Source organism: Dipodomys ordii, unplaced genomic scaffold, assembly GCF_000151885.1.
Source record: "Dipodomys ordii isolate 6190 unplaced genomic scaffold, Dord_2.0 Scaffold50, whole genome shotgun sequence".
NCBI lineage: Eukaryota > Metazoa > Chordata > Mammalia > Rodentia > Heteromyidae > Dipodomys > Dipodomys ordii.
Window position 1 is genome coordinate 1,978,029 of NW_012267266.1, and position 17,849 is coordinate 1,995,877.

Below are 17,849 nucleotides of genomic sequence, written 5' to 3' on the forward strand. Positions count from 1 at the left end.
TCTATATCTAACTTTCCTTCATTTCATATTGTCTTCCAGTTCTATCTCTTTTCCTACAAATGACAGGATTTTATTGTTTTACTAGCCTGTGATCTTGAAGGTCCTTTCCATTTCCTTTATTCCATAGCTTTCTACACCACCTCCTTTTACAAAATGACATACAGTCATTTTGTAAACACAGTTGAATTTGTTTTGTGTTATTTCTCATAACACGGATTTTGTCATTGTTATAATGTAGTCTGTATGTTTCTGTCACCTGTGTTTGCTGTTAGTCAATTGATCTAAAGGCTTAATAGAATGGAGCTCTTTATCAAGACAAACTTCTTGACATTTTCGTATTAGGCTTAGGTTTTTATTGGGAAGACATGGGATTTCCTATTGCACCTTCTGTGAATTTAGAAGAGATTGATTTTCAGTATACAGAGCTGTTTCTTAAGGTTACAAAATGGTGGTAATCCTTAAAAAAAAAAGGAAGTCTTTATATATCTAGACATCAATTCTTTGGCAGTTTTACAAGTAACTTTTCTATGTTCTTACAGTATTTTAGTAAATGGAAGTTCTTGTAAAAAACTTGACTTTGCCAATCTTTCCTTTTGTGATTCACATTGTATTTTAAGAATCCTTCAATCATCAACATAATTCATCCTTTAGTTTTATTACTCAAATTGTTTTTAGTTGGTATGATACTGGCTTATGTATGGATATGATTTCTTTTTTTCAAATATATGCATAGTGGTCCTGATTATTAGGAGATCTGTTTTTTTTTCCTCACAGTATCTGGTGTGCCAGGTTTGACACACCAAGTGTGTTGATTTGTGAATAGGTCCTTTTTCTAGAGTACTCTTTTTGTTGTTCATTTGTCTCTCCTATGCTAATACTACATGACCTTGAATATCACAGGTTTTTATTTTGTATTGGTATCACCCATCTTCTGCTGGTTCTTGAAAAATGTCCTAGCATGTCTGAAGATGTATCTCAGTTGTAAATGGTATGATTATCATGTGCAAAGCCCTGAGTACAGTTGCCTTCGTAGGCTGAGTGTGGTGGTTTATCCCTGTAATTCCAGCTACTTAGAAGGAAGAGATTTGGGAGGATCCAGAATCAAGACCAGCCAGTACAAAGTTAGGGAGACCCCATTTCAGTTAAAAAGCCAGATATATTGGTGTGCTTTTGTCTAGGATGCTCAGTTAGGAGGATTATGTTGTCACATTGGCACCCAGCAAAAACAGAAGACTCTACCTGAAAAATAAAGGAGAAAAAAGGAGTAGATGGGGATAATGCCTGCTAAAGCATAAAACCAAGTTCAAACTCGGTACCACTGACATGTAAATAAATAAACCAGTCCTACCTCTTCTTGGCCCCTTTCTTTTTCCATATAAATAAAATTAGCTTACCAATTTGAAAGATGAAACCTGTTAAGATTTTTTTTATTCTGTTCATTCTATAAAGTAATCTGGGATGAATTGACATCAGTGAATTCAGCAAACCTCTGAGACAAAATATCATTGAACTGCATCCCAGGCCCTAGTCCAGTATTTTGTTCCTGATGTTGGTATTCATTTATTTCCAAGTATTGAAATGAGTAATCAACTATCCAGTCTATCAACCCCTTCTCTCTCTCTTTTCTTTTTGGTCAGTGTGGGGCCTGAACTCTGGGCCTGGGCACTGTCCCTCAGCTCTTCAGCTCAAGGCTAGCACTCTACCACTTGAGCCACAGTGCCACTTCCGGTTTTCTAGTGGTTTATTGGAGATAGGAGTCTCACGGTCTTTCCTGCCCGGGCTGGCTTTGAACCTCAATTCTCAGATCTCAGCCTCCTGAGTAGCTAGGATTACAGGCGTGAGCCACCAGCGCCCGGCTTGAACCACACTTTTAACCCTGCTTTTACGTGGCTATTTTGGAGATAGAGATTCATGGACTTTTCATCCTTGCTGAACTTTGATCCTCTGGATTTCAGCTTCCTAAGAGCTGGGATTGTAGGTGCATGCCACTATGCCTGATTAAAATTCTTAAGACCTTTTTTTCTTTTAAAAAAATCACAATAGAGGGATTATCTTTTATACTATTTTTGTACCTTAAATATTATTTTGCAGGGGATTCTGGTATTAATGCAACTTCTGCTTTCTATTAGTATTTGCCTCGTGTAACAATAAGTCCTTTAACTTCAGTCTTTCTGTATTCTTAATCTAGATGGTATTCTAGTAGACAGCATATTAGACTTTTCCAGTTGACACACTGAAGGTGTGGCTCAAGTGGCAGATCAATTGCATAGCAAGCACAAGGCCTTCAGTTCAAACCCTGTATATGTGTGTCTTTAAAAAACACCCAACTTTCTTGATTTATTGAGTATGCGGTGTACAGCATTAGACACTAAGGGTATAAGCAAACTCTTCAAATGTCAGTCTTAGGGGAGGAGTCAAGATACTACTCTGGGAAGCTTCTGGTCATGTGAAGGGACAACAACTGATGATGATGGCCTTGTTGGCATAGTCTCCACAAAGCAGAGGATATCACATAGTGAGAGACGTGGAGCATAGACAATTTTGATCTTAACTGGAACATGCAGCTTATTTCTATTTAACATGATTACTTGAAATATTTGTGTCTACCACTTCGTGTTTTCTACGTGTTCCATTCTATGTCATGTATTGACTTAGTTCCATTTAAAATATTTTCTCTTTATTTCCTACCTAACTTCAATTATTTAGATAGTTATTCAATGTCCAAATGATTTGGGGATTTTCTACATATCTCTTAAATGAATTCCAGCTTAGTATTTCTAATCATACTTGTAATGATTTTTGTTCTTTGAAATCTGTTGAGATTTGCTTTTATGTAGCATATAATCAATTTTAGAAATGTGTTACGCACATATGAAATGCTTAAGCACTGTTAGATATATTTTTATGATACTGTCAATTAGATGAAGTGTGCTAGAAGTATTCATATTTCTCTATATCTCTGAAGTCTGTGTCTGCTTGTTTCAATAGTTTTTATACAAATGGTATTTATTTTTCACTACAGTTGTTGCTTTGCCCTTTATGTCAGCTGTGAAATTTTTTTACATTTTGAAACTAAATTATTGAATGCATTTGGATTTAGAATTGCTATGTCTTCCTTGTGGAAAACTGTATTATACAAAATATGTTTATTCATGACAATAGTGATGGCTTCTCTGTTAATACTAGACTGCCAACAGAAGCTTTCTTTGGTACTTTGGCCTTCTGTATCTTCTGCCACTATTTTTCTGTAAACATATATGTGTATTTAAGATGTGTCCCTTGTAAGCAGCACATATTTCAGTGACTGGTCAATTCAGTTTAACTATTTTAATCTTTTTTGATAGTGTGTTTCATCCATTTGAGTTTATTTACAACATATTACTGTTCATTTTCTGTTTGGTTTGGTTTTCCTGATTTATATCCTTTTATCCATTCAAATTACTTTAAACTTTTAAATTATTTTTCATTCTCCTATTTTTATTTTTTTACTATTCTACTAGATACTTTAGATAGTGCGCAGTTGATTTATACTCTAACAAATGACAATTTTGAGCATTTTCTACATGATACTAGAACTTTCCAACATTTTAACTTATTCACTGCATGCTTTCCTTTAGAGTTATTAATATCCTTTTTTTTTTTTTTTTTTTGGTCATGGGGTTTTAACTCTGGGCCTGGACACTTTCCCTCAGCTCTTCAGCTCAAGGCAAGTGCTCTACCACTTGAGCTACAGTGCCACTTTTTTTTGGTGGTTAACTGGAGATGAATCTCATGTACTTTCCTGCCGGGGCTGGCTTTGAACCACAATCCTCAGAGCTCAGCCTCCTGAGTAGCTAGGATTACAGGCATGAGCCACTGGCACCCAGCTAGAGTTATTAATATCTTGGGTTTTAAATCTGCATGTATTTTAAGCCTCACAAACATCTTTTTTTTGGGGGGGGGTCGGTTGTAGAGCTTGAACTCTGGGCCTGGGCGCTGTCCCTGAGATCTTCAGCTCAAGGCTAGCAGCACTCTACCACTTAAGCTACAGCGCCACTTCTAGTTTTCTGGTGATTAATTTTAGATAAGAGTCTCATAGACTTTCCTGCCCAGGCTGGCTTTAACTGCAGTCCTCAGATCTCAGCCTCCTGAGTGGCTAGGATTACAGGCATGAGCCACACCAGCACCCAGCTACACTGTTTTATAACATCAATATTCACTTAATATCTTTGCTGTGGTTTTCCTTCCTGTTTGCGTTTCTTGATGTCTTTTGGAATATATTTTTTTCTTTTTTTTTTTTTTTGGATGGTCATGGGGCTTGAACTCTGGGCTTGGGCACTGTCCCTGCACTCTTCAGCTCAAGGCGAGCAAGCACTCTACCGCTTGAGCCACAGCGCCACTTCGAGTTTTCTAGTGGTTTATTGGAGATAAGAGTTTCACTGACTTTCCTGCCCGGGCTGGCTTTGAATTATGATCCTCAGATCTCAGCCTCCTGAGTAGCTAGGATTACAGGCATGAGCCACTGGCTCCCAGCTTGGAATATATTTTTTTTCTTTAGGTTAAATAATTGTTCCAAATAGCATTTATTTTAATTCAGTTCTGGTAATGTGTTTTTGTATCTTGACGAGCTGTATTTTCATTTATGTTTAAATGATATTTTGTCATCTTTTTCTTTTTTAAGAACTCCATTTGTCATTGTTCATTTGAAGATAATTTATTTCATTTCTGAGCAGGGGAGTTGGAAGCATAGATAAAGACCCAAAGTTCAAACACCCAATACTGGAAAAAGAAGAGAGCAAAAGCCATGCATACTGGCACATGCCTAATCCCAGTGCCTAGGGAAGTAATTGTGAAGATAAGGCCAGCCTGAGCAAAAATTTATAAGACCCCCATCTCAACCATCGATCATGGTGGTATACACCCGTGGTTCTAGCTACACAGGAAGCATGGGTAAGATTACAAGCTGAGGCCAGCCAGGCAGAAACACAGACATTATCCAAAATATAACTAAAAAGCAAAAAGAACTTGGAAGCATGGCTAAAATGGTAGAGTATCTGCCTGGCAAGTGCAAGCCTTTGAATTCAAACTCCAGTACCATTAAAAAAATGAAAAAGAAAAATCCTTTCAACTCTGATAATGTGCCCAGGTGTTTATCCATGTGTTTATCCTTGGATTTCTCTGGGCTTCTTCATTATGTGTGCTGAAATCTTTCATCAGTTTTGGGGTAATGCACAGCTATTTTCACTTTCTTGGCTTCTAGTTGCATAATCATTGAGTCTCCGGAGCTTTTCATTGTTCTCACGTCTCTTGCATTCTTGTATTTTCTATTTTTTTTTAACTCTGTTCATAAGTTTGAGCTTTCTTATCCTCTTCCAGTTCACTAACTTCTATAGTCTCTTATGAAACACATCTGTTGAGCTCCTTTTCAGTTGTAATCTTTCTTAATTGTAGAATGCCCATTGATATATTTTTTTTTTTGGGTCCAGTCGTGGGGCCTGAACTCTGGGCCTGGGCACTATCCCTCAGCTCTTCAGCTCAAGGCTAGCACTCTACCACTTGAGCCACAGCGCCACTTCTGGCTTTTTTCTTTTTGCTTATATGGTGCTGAGGAATTGAACCCAGGGCCTCATGCATGCAAGGCAAGCACTCTACCACTGAGCCACCTTCCCAGCCCCCCCCATTGATATTTTTAAATAAACTCCAACGCTGGTCAGTTATCATCTTTATTTTTATTTTTCTCTGTTTTTACATTTTGATTAGCACATATTGATTTTACAAAATAATGGGCTCCATTTTGACATTTCTATACCTACATTCATACTTTGCTTGTCCCATTACCTGTGATTCTAAGTCCCTTTCTTTTCCTTCATAGCCCCCTTTTTACTTTCATGACTTTTGTGTTTGTTTTTAATTCCTACATGAGAAAACATGGGATACTTTTCTTTCTGAGTCTGGTTTATTTTGCTTAATGTGATGATATTAAGTGACTTTTTAAAATGTTTTTCTTGAGATAAGATCTCAATATATAGCCTATACTAGCCTTGAACTCATGATTTTCTTGCCTTAATTGGATAATAGATATTCACCACCACAATTGGATAATAGATATTCACCACCACAGTCTACTTGCTGCCCCCGCCCCCCACTTTATTTCTGAGGTTTGAACTCAGGGCTTCAGGCACTTTACCACTTCAACCATGACCCCCTGCTCTTTCCTTTTATGTTCTTGAATGTACTAACCTTAGATAGTTTAAAATTCTATGAGTATACTCTGCAAGTTGTGTCTGTTGTTTTCTTGTCTTCAGTTTGAGCAAACAATCTTGCCTTTCACTATGAGTTTTGGTTTTCCCAGATTAATCTGAAAAGCATCTCTTATTTAATACTTCCCATTTTGTGTAGTCATTGGACCTTGGCTGCAGTCTACTCTGGCTCCATAGAGCAGTCAGGCTTGTATTAGAGCAGTGCTTACCTCTGTGAAGTACTTTACCACTGTCTTGTGAACTTGTGTTAAAGCTTGTTTCCAAAGCATTATATCAGCATTTTAAAATATCTTTCCATGAGGACTTGGCCTCATCATAAGAAATGAAATTTGTTTTTGTTTGTATTTATATGATGATCTTCCTTCCCTCCCTCTCTCTCTTCTTCCCTTTTTCCCTCCCTCCCTTCCTTCTTTCCTTCCTCTTTCTCCCTCCCTCCCTCTCTTCCTCTTTCCCTTTTAGTGATTTATATTTTTGTATCTTAACCTAAGAAATTGTTGCCTACTGTAAAGTGGTAGGCAAGTTTGTTTTGTCCTTGCTTTCTTTCTCTTTCTCTTTCTCTTTCTCTTTCTCTTTCTCTCTCTCTCTTTTCTTTCTTTCTTTCATTCTTTCTTTCTTTCTTTCTTTCTTTCTTTCTTTCTGACTTTCGTGTGTGTGTGTGTGTGTGTGTGTGTGTGTCATGGGGCCTGGGCTCTGTCCCTGAGCTCTTCAGTTCAAGGACAGTGCTTTCATCACTTGAGCCACAGTGCCACTTCTGGTTTTCTGGTGGTTAATTGGAGATAAGAATGTCATAGAGAAGGCTGGGAAAGTGGCTCAATGGTAGAGTGCTTACTTTGCATGCATGAGGACCTGGGTTTGATTCCTCAGCACCATATAAGCAGAAAAAGCAGGAAGTGGCGCTGTGGCTCAAGTGGCAGAGTGCTAGTCTTGAGATGAAGAGCTCAGGGACAGCGCTCAAGCCCAGAGTTCAGGCCCCACGACCAACCAAAAAAAAAAAAGAAGTGTCATGGAGTTTCCTGCCTGGGCTGGCTTTGAACCATGATCCTCAGATCTCAGCCTCCTGAGTAGCTAGGATTATCTGCATGAGCCACTAGTGCCTGGCTTGTTCTGTATTTTCTATTTAGAATTTTCTATAATTGTATATGTGACTGTGAATATGCATATAAATATTTATTGTATCAATAGAATTCACATAATACAAAATTTGTTACTTATACTGTAGTGGTTACACAGTCACTGCTAATAATTCTAGAACATTCTCATTGTACTCATAGGAATTCTGACCCACTACTAGGCTCTACTTGTTTCCCTCAATATGGCAACTGCTAATCTTTCTGTTTTCATAGATTTGCCTATCATTTCATTATTAATATAATCATACAATACATGCCCTTTGTATCTGACTTCTTTAACTAATCATGATGTTTGCAGGGTTTATCTGTGTTGCATATATCAACATTTCATTCCTTTTTGTATTTATTGTGTGATAATAATATATTGTTTTGTCATTTATCAGTTGACAGGCATTAATTAGATTGCATATACATCTTGGTTGTTACTTGTGATGATTCTGCTATAAACATTTTCTTTTGGGGAGTGGTAACTAGGATTACACCACTATACCCAGCTCTTTTTTTCTTAATTTTTAGAAAGGGATGGTTCTGAGGTTTGAACTTGGGGTCTTATTCCATTGTCTGGGCTGATCTTGAAACTCAATCTTCCCAATCTCTGTCATGTCCTGTTCTAGTTATTCTCACTGTTTTAACAATCATTTGCATGGTTTATTTATTCAGTATGTTATTTTGAGCGTACCTGTCTTTGAGCTAAATTTCTTTTTCTTTCATTTTGTGTGTGTGTATGTGGGGGTAAGGGGAAAGGAGTTAGTTATTGGGCTTGAACAAGGGCTTAGATACTATCTCTGAGCTTGTTTTTGCTCAAGGAGAGTGCTTTACCACTTAAACCCCAGCTCCACTTTCAGGGGGGAAATGAGTCTCAAAGACTTTGCTTCCTGGGCTGGATTTGACTTTGATCCTCAGATCTCAGCCTTCTGAGTAGCTGGTGGCGCCCGGCTCAAGATTGTTTTCTGTGCCACCTGCCCAATGCCCTCCTCTTGCTGATTTTTTTTTAATCTCACTTATTTTTTAAAAATCACTTTATTGTGCCTTTTCTTGCGTATTTTATCCTTGTTTTTATTTTTTAAGGCAAGGTCTCTCTAAGTAGTCCAGGCCGTTCTGGAACTCATTATGTGTAGCTCAAACAGGGCTCAAACCCCTCTTGCCTCAGTCTTCTGAGTGCTGGGATTGCAACTGTATACCAATACACTTGACTTCACTGAGCATTTTTTAATATTCCGCTTTGACTTGTTTTCAGTATTTTTTAAGTTGCTGCTCTTAAAATAGACATGTACACTTTTATTTCAGTCTTATGAGGTCAGTGTTTTGCTAATTTTTATGAAATATAGAAACCTGGTTTCTATTTAATATCCTCTATTGAAAAGCAACCAGTTTAGTAAAGTATTTTTTTTTTGCCTTTTTTTTTTTTTTTTTTTTTGTCGGTCATGGAGCTTGAACTCTGGGCCTGGGTGCTGTCCCTCAGCTCTTCAGCTAAAGCCAAACTTGAGCCACAGTGCCACTTCTGTTTTTCTGGTGTTTTATTGCAGATAAGAGTCTCATGGACTTTCCTGCCCTGACTGGCTTTGAACCATGATCCTCAGATCTCAGCCTCCTGAGTAGCTAGGATTACAGGTGTGAGCCACCAGTGCCTGGCTAGTAAATTTTCTTGATTTTCCTTTCAGAACTGTTCCCATAGCTCCCATTTCTAAAATGTTGACACCCTATAGGAAAAATTATAATTATATCTGCTCCTAACAGTTTGTTTCCTTCTTTGTACTCAACATCCTAAGAACCAGTGTCAATCATTTTTGGTGAATATCTCTCTAGGACTAGCTACTGAGGGAATGGTATAATGAAATATTATTTTGCTCAAGTTCAAAATCTGATGAGATGGACAGGCTGGGAATGTGTCTTAGTGGTAGACTGCTTGCCTAGCATGCATGAAGCCCTGGATTTGATTCCTCAACATCATATACACAGAAAAAGCTGGAAGTGGCACTGTGGCTCAATTAGTAGAGTGTTAGCCTTGATCAAAAGAAGCACAAGGACAGTGCCCATGCCCTGAGTTCAAGCCCCCGGACTGGCATTGGGGTGCATGCGTGCGTGTGCGTGTGCGTGTGCGTGTGCGTGTGTGTGTGTGTGTGTGTGTGTGTGTGTTGAGACAAAGTATACACTGTATAAAGTAACACAAGCTTTAAAAATAACAAGATGAGCTGAGTTCAAGCCCCAGGTCTGGCATTGTGTGTGTGTGTGTGAGTGTGTGTGTGTGTTTTGAGACAAAGTATATACTGTATAAAGTAACACAGGCTTTAAAAACAACAAGAGGAGCCGGGTGGCTCAATCTTAGCTACTCAGGAGGCTGAGATCTGAGGATTGCAGTTCAAAGCCAGCTGGGGCAGGGCAGAAAAATCCGTGAGACTCTTTTTTTCCAATTAACTACCAGAAAACTGGAAGTAGCACTGTGGCTCAAGTGGTAGAGCCTTGAGCTGAAGAGCTCAGGGACAGCGCCCAGACCCAGAGTTCAAGACCCATGACCAACAAAATAATAATAATAAGAAGAAGAAGAAGCAGATACATACAAAAAGGCACAAAATAGAACAATTATTGAATAAATTTTATATAGCAAATACCATGAATATTAGCTTATCAAAGCAGAAGATTTCCTGGAAAGGGATGAATATACTGCTTTGGATAATCTGAGAAGAGTAGAGGAAAGATGTATACCTTCTATGTATTCACCAAGGTGATGCTTGAACATTAAGATCCTAGTAAGAATGTTATGCCATGGCTTTTGCAAAGATAAATACCAAAGCCCTTGTAGAGGAAAGAAGATATATGTTTATAGCAATCTCAGTGAAGAGGTATTGAATTCACTGGGAATTAGGCGAGATCATAGGCACTTAGAGAAAGTTAGAAAAATTTTATATAGAGGAAGTCATTTAAATGCATGATAGAGCTTGAGCGATGAGAATTTTTAATAGACAAAAGGGTAACAGTGAAGCCTATGGCAATAGGGGTTAAAAAGCTACTCTTCATTAATTGACTGTTTTGAATATTTTTATGAATAACATTTTATTGGAACACAGTATTTAATGTCTTATGTATTCAGACTACAGTAGCACGGTTAAGAAATTGAGAAAGGCCATATGGCCTCCACTGCCTAAATATTATCTGGTTCTTTACAGAATGTTTTCTAATCTGTATAAATACATGGTATAATAGAAAACATATAGTAGGAAAGCATTATTGGTAAATTAAAGAAATGAAAATGATTGTCTGGTGTGGGAAGTCAGTAATAGAAGAGTGGCTAATGAAAGAGATTAGAAAAATACAATGAGGAGACCATTATAATGGAGAGAAGGTGAAAGGCCAGTGTGGCTGAAAAATAGTTCAGTAAGACAGGGGTGGCTTATACTTAACCATGTTTTTCTGATCTTTCCCTCACTAGCCAAGAAGGATCAGGAAGGTGGAGAAGAAAAGAAATCTGTGCAAAAGAAAAAAGTAAAAGAGTTAAAGGTGTTGGATTCAAAGACAGCCCAGAATCTTTGTGAGTAACTCTACAATCCTATTTGAAATATGAAGGAATTCTCCAAGGACTTAATTCTCTTGAATGTATATATACCATGGAATATTACATAACTATGAAGAAAAATGAAATAGTGTCATTTGTAGGACAATGGATAAAATTAAAGCACATTATATGAAGCAAGATAAGCCAAGGTTAAAAAGCCAGGCATCAGTGGCTCACATCTGTAATCCTAGCTACTCAGGAGGCTGAGATCTGAGGATCACAGTTCAAAGTCAGCTTAGGCTTTAACCACAACAAAGATGGAAGTGGAGTTGTGGCTCAAGTGGCAGAGCACTAGCATTGAGCACAAAGTTTCAGGGACAGCACCCAGGCTCTGAGTTCAAGCCCCAGGAATCTCCGCACTCCCCCAAAAAAGCCAAATGTTTTCAATTTTTTGTGGAAGCTAGAAGTAAGAGATATACATATTCATGGGCATGGACATATCTTTACACCTATATACCTATATAAATATATACAATGTATACATATACATAGAATCTGATTCTCACTGTAGGGACTGTTGAGGATAAGGAAGAGAGGAGAAGGGAGTGTAATGGAGGATAAGTAATTTCAAACATTATGTCTGAATATAGCAAAAGGAATCTCAATGAAAGCTGTTGATCAGTAAGAGTTGTGGGGAAGGGACAAATAAAGCAATAGAGAAGGTTAGTCTGTTTAAAATGTAAGTGCATGTCCATGTTGTGCATGTTGGTACACACAACAAAATGAATGATAGGAAAATAAAACAGTCTCTTTTGAGCTGGGGGAAAGTACTAGTAGGAGAGGAGAGGGTTAACGTAGAGGGTGAATGTAGATGAATATGATCAAAGTTTGCATGTATGAAAATAGAACAATGAAATTTGTTGAAATCATTTAGGAAGTGGGTAGGAAGATAAGAGACATCAATGGAGGGGGTAAGTTGGATTTGGTTGCAGTCATTGTGTGTATAGAACTGTCACAGTGAAACCTTTTGTACAATGAATGTATGCTGATAAAAAAAAAGATAAACATAAAAGCAAATGAACAATTTAAACAACACCACCAACAACAGTAAAAGAGTTTAAAGTGTTGGATTCAAGCCAGGCCCCAATAGCTCGCTCCTATAATCCTAGTTACTCAGGAGGTTGAGATCCAGAGGATCAAGGTTCAAAGTCAGCCAAGACAGAAAAGTTCATGAGACTCTATCTCCAAAATAACAATCAAAAAGTCAAGTTGGAAACATGGCTCAAGATAGAGTACCAGCTGAGCAAGCATGAGTCCCTGAGTTCAAACCCCTACACCAGGAAAAGAAAAAAAAGATGGGTTCAGAGATAACACATAATCTCTGTTGAGTAACTGAGAATTTAATTTTCTTGTGTCTAAGGTCCCTTGAAATAAAACTTCCATTTGTTGAATTCCTGTTCTGTGCCAGGCAGCATAGCACAGTAAATTTCCAGCATCTAGTTTAATCCTTTTGGAAGCACTGCAAGTTATGTCAAGGAAACAGGCTAAGACTCAGGAATTTGCCTAATCATAGAGCTTGTAGGAAACTTCATTTCACAGCATCCACAGAAAATCTACCACAGGTATTCAAGCCACAGTATATTTCTTCTTTTTTCCCTTTGTGATCAGTAAGGCAGATACTAGACTAGCTTCAATTAAATTTAAATGTACTCTGCAGTTTAGAATAATTGAGATAAGTTTTGTAGTTCACAAAATAGGACCTTACCTCCAGAGAGTGTTGGACTTGATACCAAGTTCTTTGCTTTTGAACTTGCTACATATATTCAGAACTCTAATTTAAAAAAATTTCAGGGCAGAAATTCCCTCCAAAATTGATATAAGTAATATTTATTGGTGGTCAGATGAATGGCTCTTTTTGTTGTTTATTTCAGCTTTTTATTTACTTTATGCTGAGTAAGAAATTTAAATTTTTTATTTTATTTTTTTATTTTTTGGGTCCGGTTGTAGAGCCTGATCTCTGGGCCTGGGTGCTGTCCCTCAGCTCTTCAGCTCAAGGCTAGCGCTCTACCACTTGAGCCACCGCGCCACTTCCGGCTTTTTTCTTTTTGCTTATGTGGTGCTGAGGAATCGAACCCAGGGCATTGAGCATGCAAGGCAAGAGCTCTACCACTGAGCCACCTTCCCAGCCCCAAATTTTTAATTTTTTTAATTTTTGTTTTATTTTTTTGCCAGTCCTGGGGCTTGAACGGAGGGCCTAGGCATTGTTCCTGAGCTTCTTTTGCTCAAGGCACTCTACCACTTGAGCCACAGCACCACTTCTGGCTTTTGTTTTATGTTTATGTGGTACTGAGGAATTGAACCCAGGGCTTTTCATGTATGATAGGCAAGCACTTTACCACATTCCCAGCCAAAATTTAAATTTTTGTACAACCAAAAATTGAGAGGTGCACTTTATAGACATGTCTTTCAAAATACGAAAGGGCATATATTTCTGAACACTCACAGAGTTATAATGTAGTTATTGTCCTCATCTCTCCCAATGAGAAAACGGAAGTTTTGGACAAAGTCACATATCTAATGACACTGACTTAGCGAAAAACAGTAAGCGTTATTCTTGAATGTATAATGTTAGATTAGTTATTATCAACAAATAATATTAAAAAGTGTCTGTGGATAAGTCCTTTTATGGAGACTAAAATGTTCGTTGCTCTTCCCAGTAGTATCTCTAGGAATATAAAACATGAGTGATTGTTATTTTAGAAAGTGGTGAGATCCATGATGTAGTATGTTGTTATTCCCAATAGAGTGATCTCAAATGAAAAAGAATTTAGAGCTGGATGCTGGTGGCTCACACCTACAATCCTAGTTACTCAGGAGGCTGAGATCTGAGGATCATGGTTCAAAGTCAGCCCAGGCAGGAAAGTTCATGAGACTCCTGTCACCAATTACCAGAAAACTGGAAGTGGCACTGTGGCCTAAAGTGGTAAGAGTGCCAGCCTTGAGCAAAAAGAGCTCAGGGACAGGCTCAAGGCCCTGAGTTCAAGCCCCACAACCAATCAAAAAATAAATAAATAATTGAGTTAGAGAGTAGGATGGTCTGGGGAGTGGAATTCAAAGTGACTTAAGAGTCTACTATGTAGATATAGTTACTGTCCTCTTGGACCACATATCTGCTGGAAAGAGAAAGGTTAATAATAGAATGGATTGTTAAGTGCTCTGACAGAGTTATTCTAGAAAGCTATAAGAACACTAGGACAGGACATCCAAACAAGTACAAAAAGGGCTGGTGTAAAATGAGTTAAAAAATTTAAGAAATGAGGGTTGTTCATTTTAGGATTAGGACCGACCCATGTGAGATATGAACTATAAGATAAAATTGTTTGTCCCAGAACTGCAAGTAGATGAATATAGTTAAGTAAAGGTAGAGAACTTATTGAAGGAATTGATTAATTCAGAAAAGTGAGTGTTATAATCTTATATAATTTTTAGGAAGGCTGCTTTGGTAGTGGTTTTTAGGCTGGATCACTGGGCAGGAAAAATAATAGGCAGGAAGATGAATGTTGTTACTGTCTTAAACAAGGTGAGATAATCAGAGCCTAAAAGGGAATAAGGATGAAAAGGAAGACACAGGATAAGAAAGAATACAGAATTAATGGCACTCAGTATTATGGGATAAAGTAGATTTTCTGAATGTATATTTCTCTCCTTCCTCATTTACCTTCTCCCTCTCTTCCCAGACACCCCTTCCCTTCCTCTCCCTTTCCCTCACCCCTCCCCTTTTAAAGCAGTACCATTTACTAGTAAAATTCACCAAGAGCAGATTCTCTGTCTCTGGTATCTAGTGGATATGAGTAAGAGATGGCATGGTTGAATCTTACATATACCCTCTTTTTACTATGTCAGTCAAAAAATAAACATTTATAAATGAAATGAAAGTAAACTATTAAATTTTCAGAATGTTATACAGTGACGGAAAGAGAGATGTTGGTAGTAAGACAAGAACATTGGAAAGGGACATTAAGGAGTGTTTTATTTTGGTGCTGGTTCTGGGGTTTGACCTCCGGGCCTGAGTGCTGTCCCTGAGCCTTTGTGCTCAAGGCTGGTGCTCTACCAGCCTTTTGGTTGGGGTAGTTAATTGAAGATAAGAGTCTTACACACTTTCCTGTCCAGACTGGCTTTGAACTTCAATCCTCAGATCTCAGCTTTCTAAGTAGCTAAGATTATAGGTGTGAGCTACCTGGCTAAGTTGTTTTGTTTTAAAATGGAGAAAATTAGCTGAGCACTTGTTGCTCACACTTCTAATCCTACCTACTCAGGAGGCTGATACCTAAGGATCAGGGTTTGAACCCAGCCCACAGAGAAAAGTCCATGTGACTCTTATTTCTCATTAACCAATGGAAAGCTGAATGTGTGGCTCAAATGGAAGTCTTGCCAAAAAAAACCCCCAAAGTTCAAGCCCCAGTACTAGAATTAAAAACAACAACAACAAAAAGTACACGTAGATGAGAGTTGACTGTGTATGAGGAAGAAGTGCTGTAGAGCCATGAGTACATGGAGTGTGTATATGCAAGTACATGACATTAAACCTAGAAGTATTGGCACAACTTTCTTCCTACTAATTCCAAAACAGTCCTTACCTAAGCCTTTTCTAGTCTGTCTCTAGCTAAGAGCCCTCAATACTCAGATTTTAATTGGAATAAGAACTTGGATAACGAATTTTATCAAATGCCTTAAGTTTTTTTTCAGTGAAGAAAAGCAGGACTCATGTCTCTTTACTGAAAGAGCAAGTGGTGGGACAGTTGGGAGAATGGGAGCTGTAAAGAGCATGGAAGAAAGTGATTGCAAAGCTGCTTGAAGCCCCAGCTATTTGTGAAAACATTGCAAATGCAGAGACTATTATATGTATCAGCCCAGGAGTATGAATAGAGAAATGAGACAACTAAGTTAGCCAGAGTGGAAGGAACAAGAAGCAAGAGCAGTAGGGTTAGGTGTATTAATGGTAATGGGAGTCATAGTAATAGGGAGCAAATAAAGTGAGAGACTGTGAGGTCAACATCGGGTAGAAAACAGAGTAGATGATCGGGAGACTGGAAGAGCCCCTGATAAGGTCAGAGAATTAGAGCTTAGAAAGCTTCAAACACAGGATGTGTTTGTTAGGGGATGGGATATGGCAGTTTAGGAATGAGCAGGTCAAGGCAAAGGCAGCTTTGAGGATGGAGTCATGGGACTAAGGAACTAAATAGTGTCTTTGATGTTATAGATAGAGAAGACCAAAGACTTCCTGTGTGACAAAGGCAGGGAGTCATGATGTTGTGGGATGTTGAGCATGGAACAGTCTGTTCCTGACAAATGTCTGTTGTGCGACATAAATGTGGGAATCAGTGACAGCTTAAATGCTGGACTCAGGAGCTTGGGTTTTATGTACATAGGCAAAGTGGTTTTCACAGACCCCTCTTGGGAAGATTAGCTACCGTAAGCTTGTTGGATAGGTTGGGAGCAGGGAGAGACTGAGAAAGACATGTTTTTTGTCTCATTTTCTGTCAGCAATCTTTTTGGGTTCCTTCCGCATGCCCTATCAAGAGATTAAAAATGTCATCCTGGAGGTGAATGAGGCTGTTCTGACAGAGTCTATGATCCAGGTAAGGAGCCAGAGGATTCTAGGAGAGCTGGCTCTTCTGCACTACTGTACATCAACCTTACCTCCTCCCTGCTTAAGTAGGCCTTAAGCTTATGCTGACTTGTAAATGACTTGTAAATGCTAGTTTTGGAGAAGGTGCTATTTCTCTGGTGGTCAGATTTATGTTACATATTATATAAGTCCCATCATCTCACTATTCCTGCAATCCCACCTCCGGCTACCTCAAGTTCTTTATAGTGGTCCTTGGACCGGGGGGGGGGGGGCGGTAACAAGAGTCACAGTCTGCTAGGCCAGAGTGAGCTGATCCCTTTCACAAAAAAAAAAAAATCCATTCTCTCTTTCAGAATCTCATTAAGCAGATGCCAGAGCCAGAGCAGTTAAAAATGCTCTCCGAACTGAAGGATGAATATGATGACTTGGCTGAGTCAGAGCAATTTGGTGTAGTGGTAAGGCCTCAATTCCCTGTTGCCTTCCTCCCTGGAGATGATCCTGGACACTTGCTCGTTGCTTCTTGTCTATTTTGAACATGTCTTTGTCTTCTCTCTTCTCCCAGAGGAGACTCAGCCTGTATCTTTTTCTGACCCCTCTCTATTAGCTGTAATGGAACTGCTTGTCTTCTCCACTAGATGGGCACGGTGCCCCGTCTGCGGCCTCGCCTCAATGCTATCCTCTTCAAGCTACAATTCAATGAGCAAGTGGAGAATATCAAGCCAGAGATCGTCTCTGTCACTGCTGCTTGTGAGGAGTTGCGCAAGAGCGAGAACTTCTCCAGCCTCCTGGAGATTACCCTGCTTGTGGGAAACTATATGAATGCTGGCTCCAGGAATGCTGGTGCTTTTGGCTTCAATATCAGCTTCCTCTGTAAGGTGAACCATAGGGTTAGAGCAAAGAAACCAGTGGGAAAGCTACAGGCTACTATGAGCTTAGCGATGGCCTAAGGGGATCTTAGGCAAGCCAGAACTAATGGTTTCCTCTTTGCCCCAAGCTTCGAGACACCAAGTCTGCAGATCAGAAGATGACATTGTTGCACTTCTTGGCTGAGTTATGTGAGAATGACTATCCTGATGTCCTCAAGTTTCCTGATGAGCTTGCCCATGTGGAGAAAGCCAGTCGAGGTGAGGCAGGTTATAATTAAGCTAGAAAGTGGTTCAGGGGTCTGGGAATGTGTCTTAGGGTAGAGTGCTTGCCTGGCATGCATGAAGCCCTGAGTTTGATTCTTCAGTACCACATAAACAGAAAAGACTCTGGAGGTCGCACTGAGTTTCAACTGGTAGAATGCTAGCTTTGAGCAAACGAAGCACAGGGACAGTGCCCTAGCCCTGAATTCAAGTCTCAGCACTGGCCCCTCCCCC

General features: G+C 39.0%; 1 protein-coding gene across 2 annotated transcripts in view; it reads left to right on the plus strand.

Annotated features, from left to right (window-relative positions):
- Diaph1 (diaphanous-related formin 1) overlaps positions 1-17,849 on the plus strand; it is a 99,125-nt gene that overhangs the window by 68,207 nt on the left and 13,069 nt on the right. For both annotated transcript variants that reach the window (XM_013020424.1, XM_013020425.1), the window contains 5 exons: positions 10,797-10,895; positions 16,404-16,498; positions 16,842-16,943; positions 17,124-17,363; positions 17,483-17,612. In XM_013020424.1, coding sequence (XP_012875878.1) covers positions 10,797-10,895; positions 16,404-16,498; positions 16,842-16,943; positions 17,124-17,363; positions 17,483-17,612 — 666 coding nt within the window. The remainder of the gene's footprint in view (positions 1-10,796; positions 10,896-16,403; positions 16,499-16,841; positions 16,944-17,123; positions 17,364-17,482; positions 17,613-17,849) is intronic.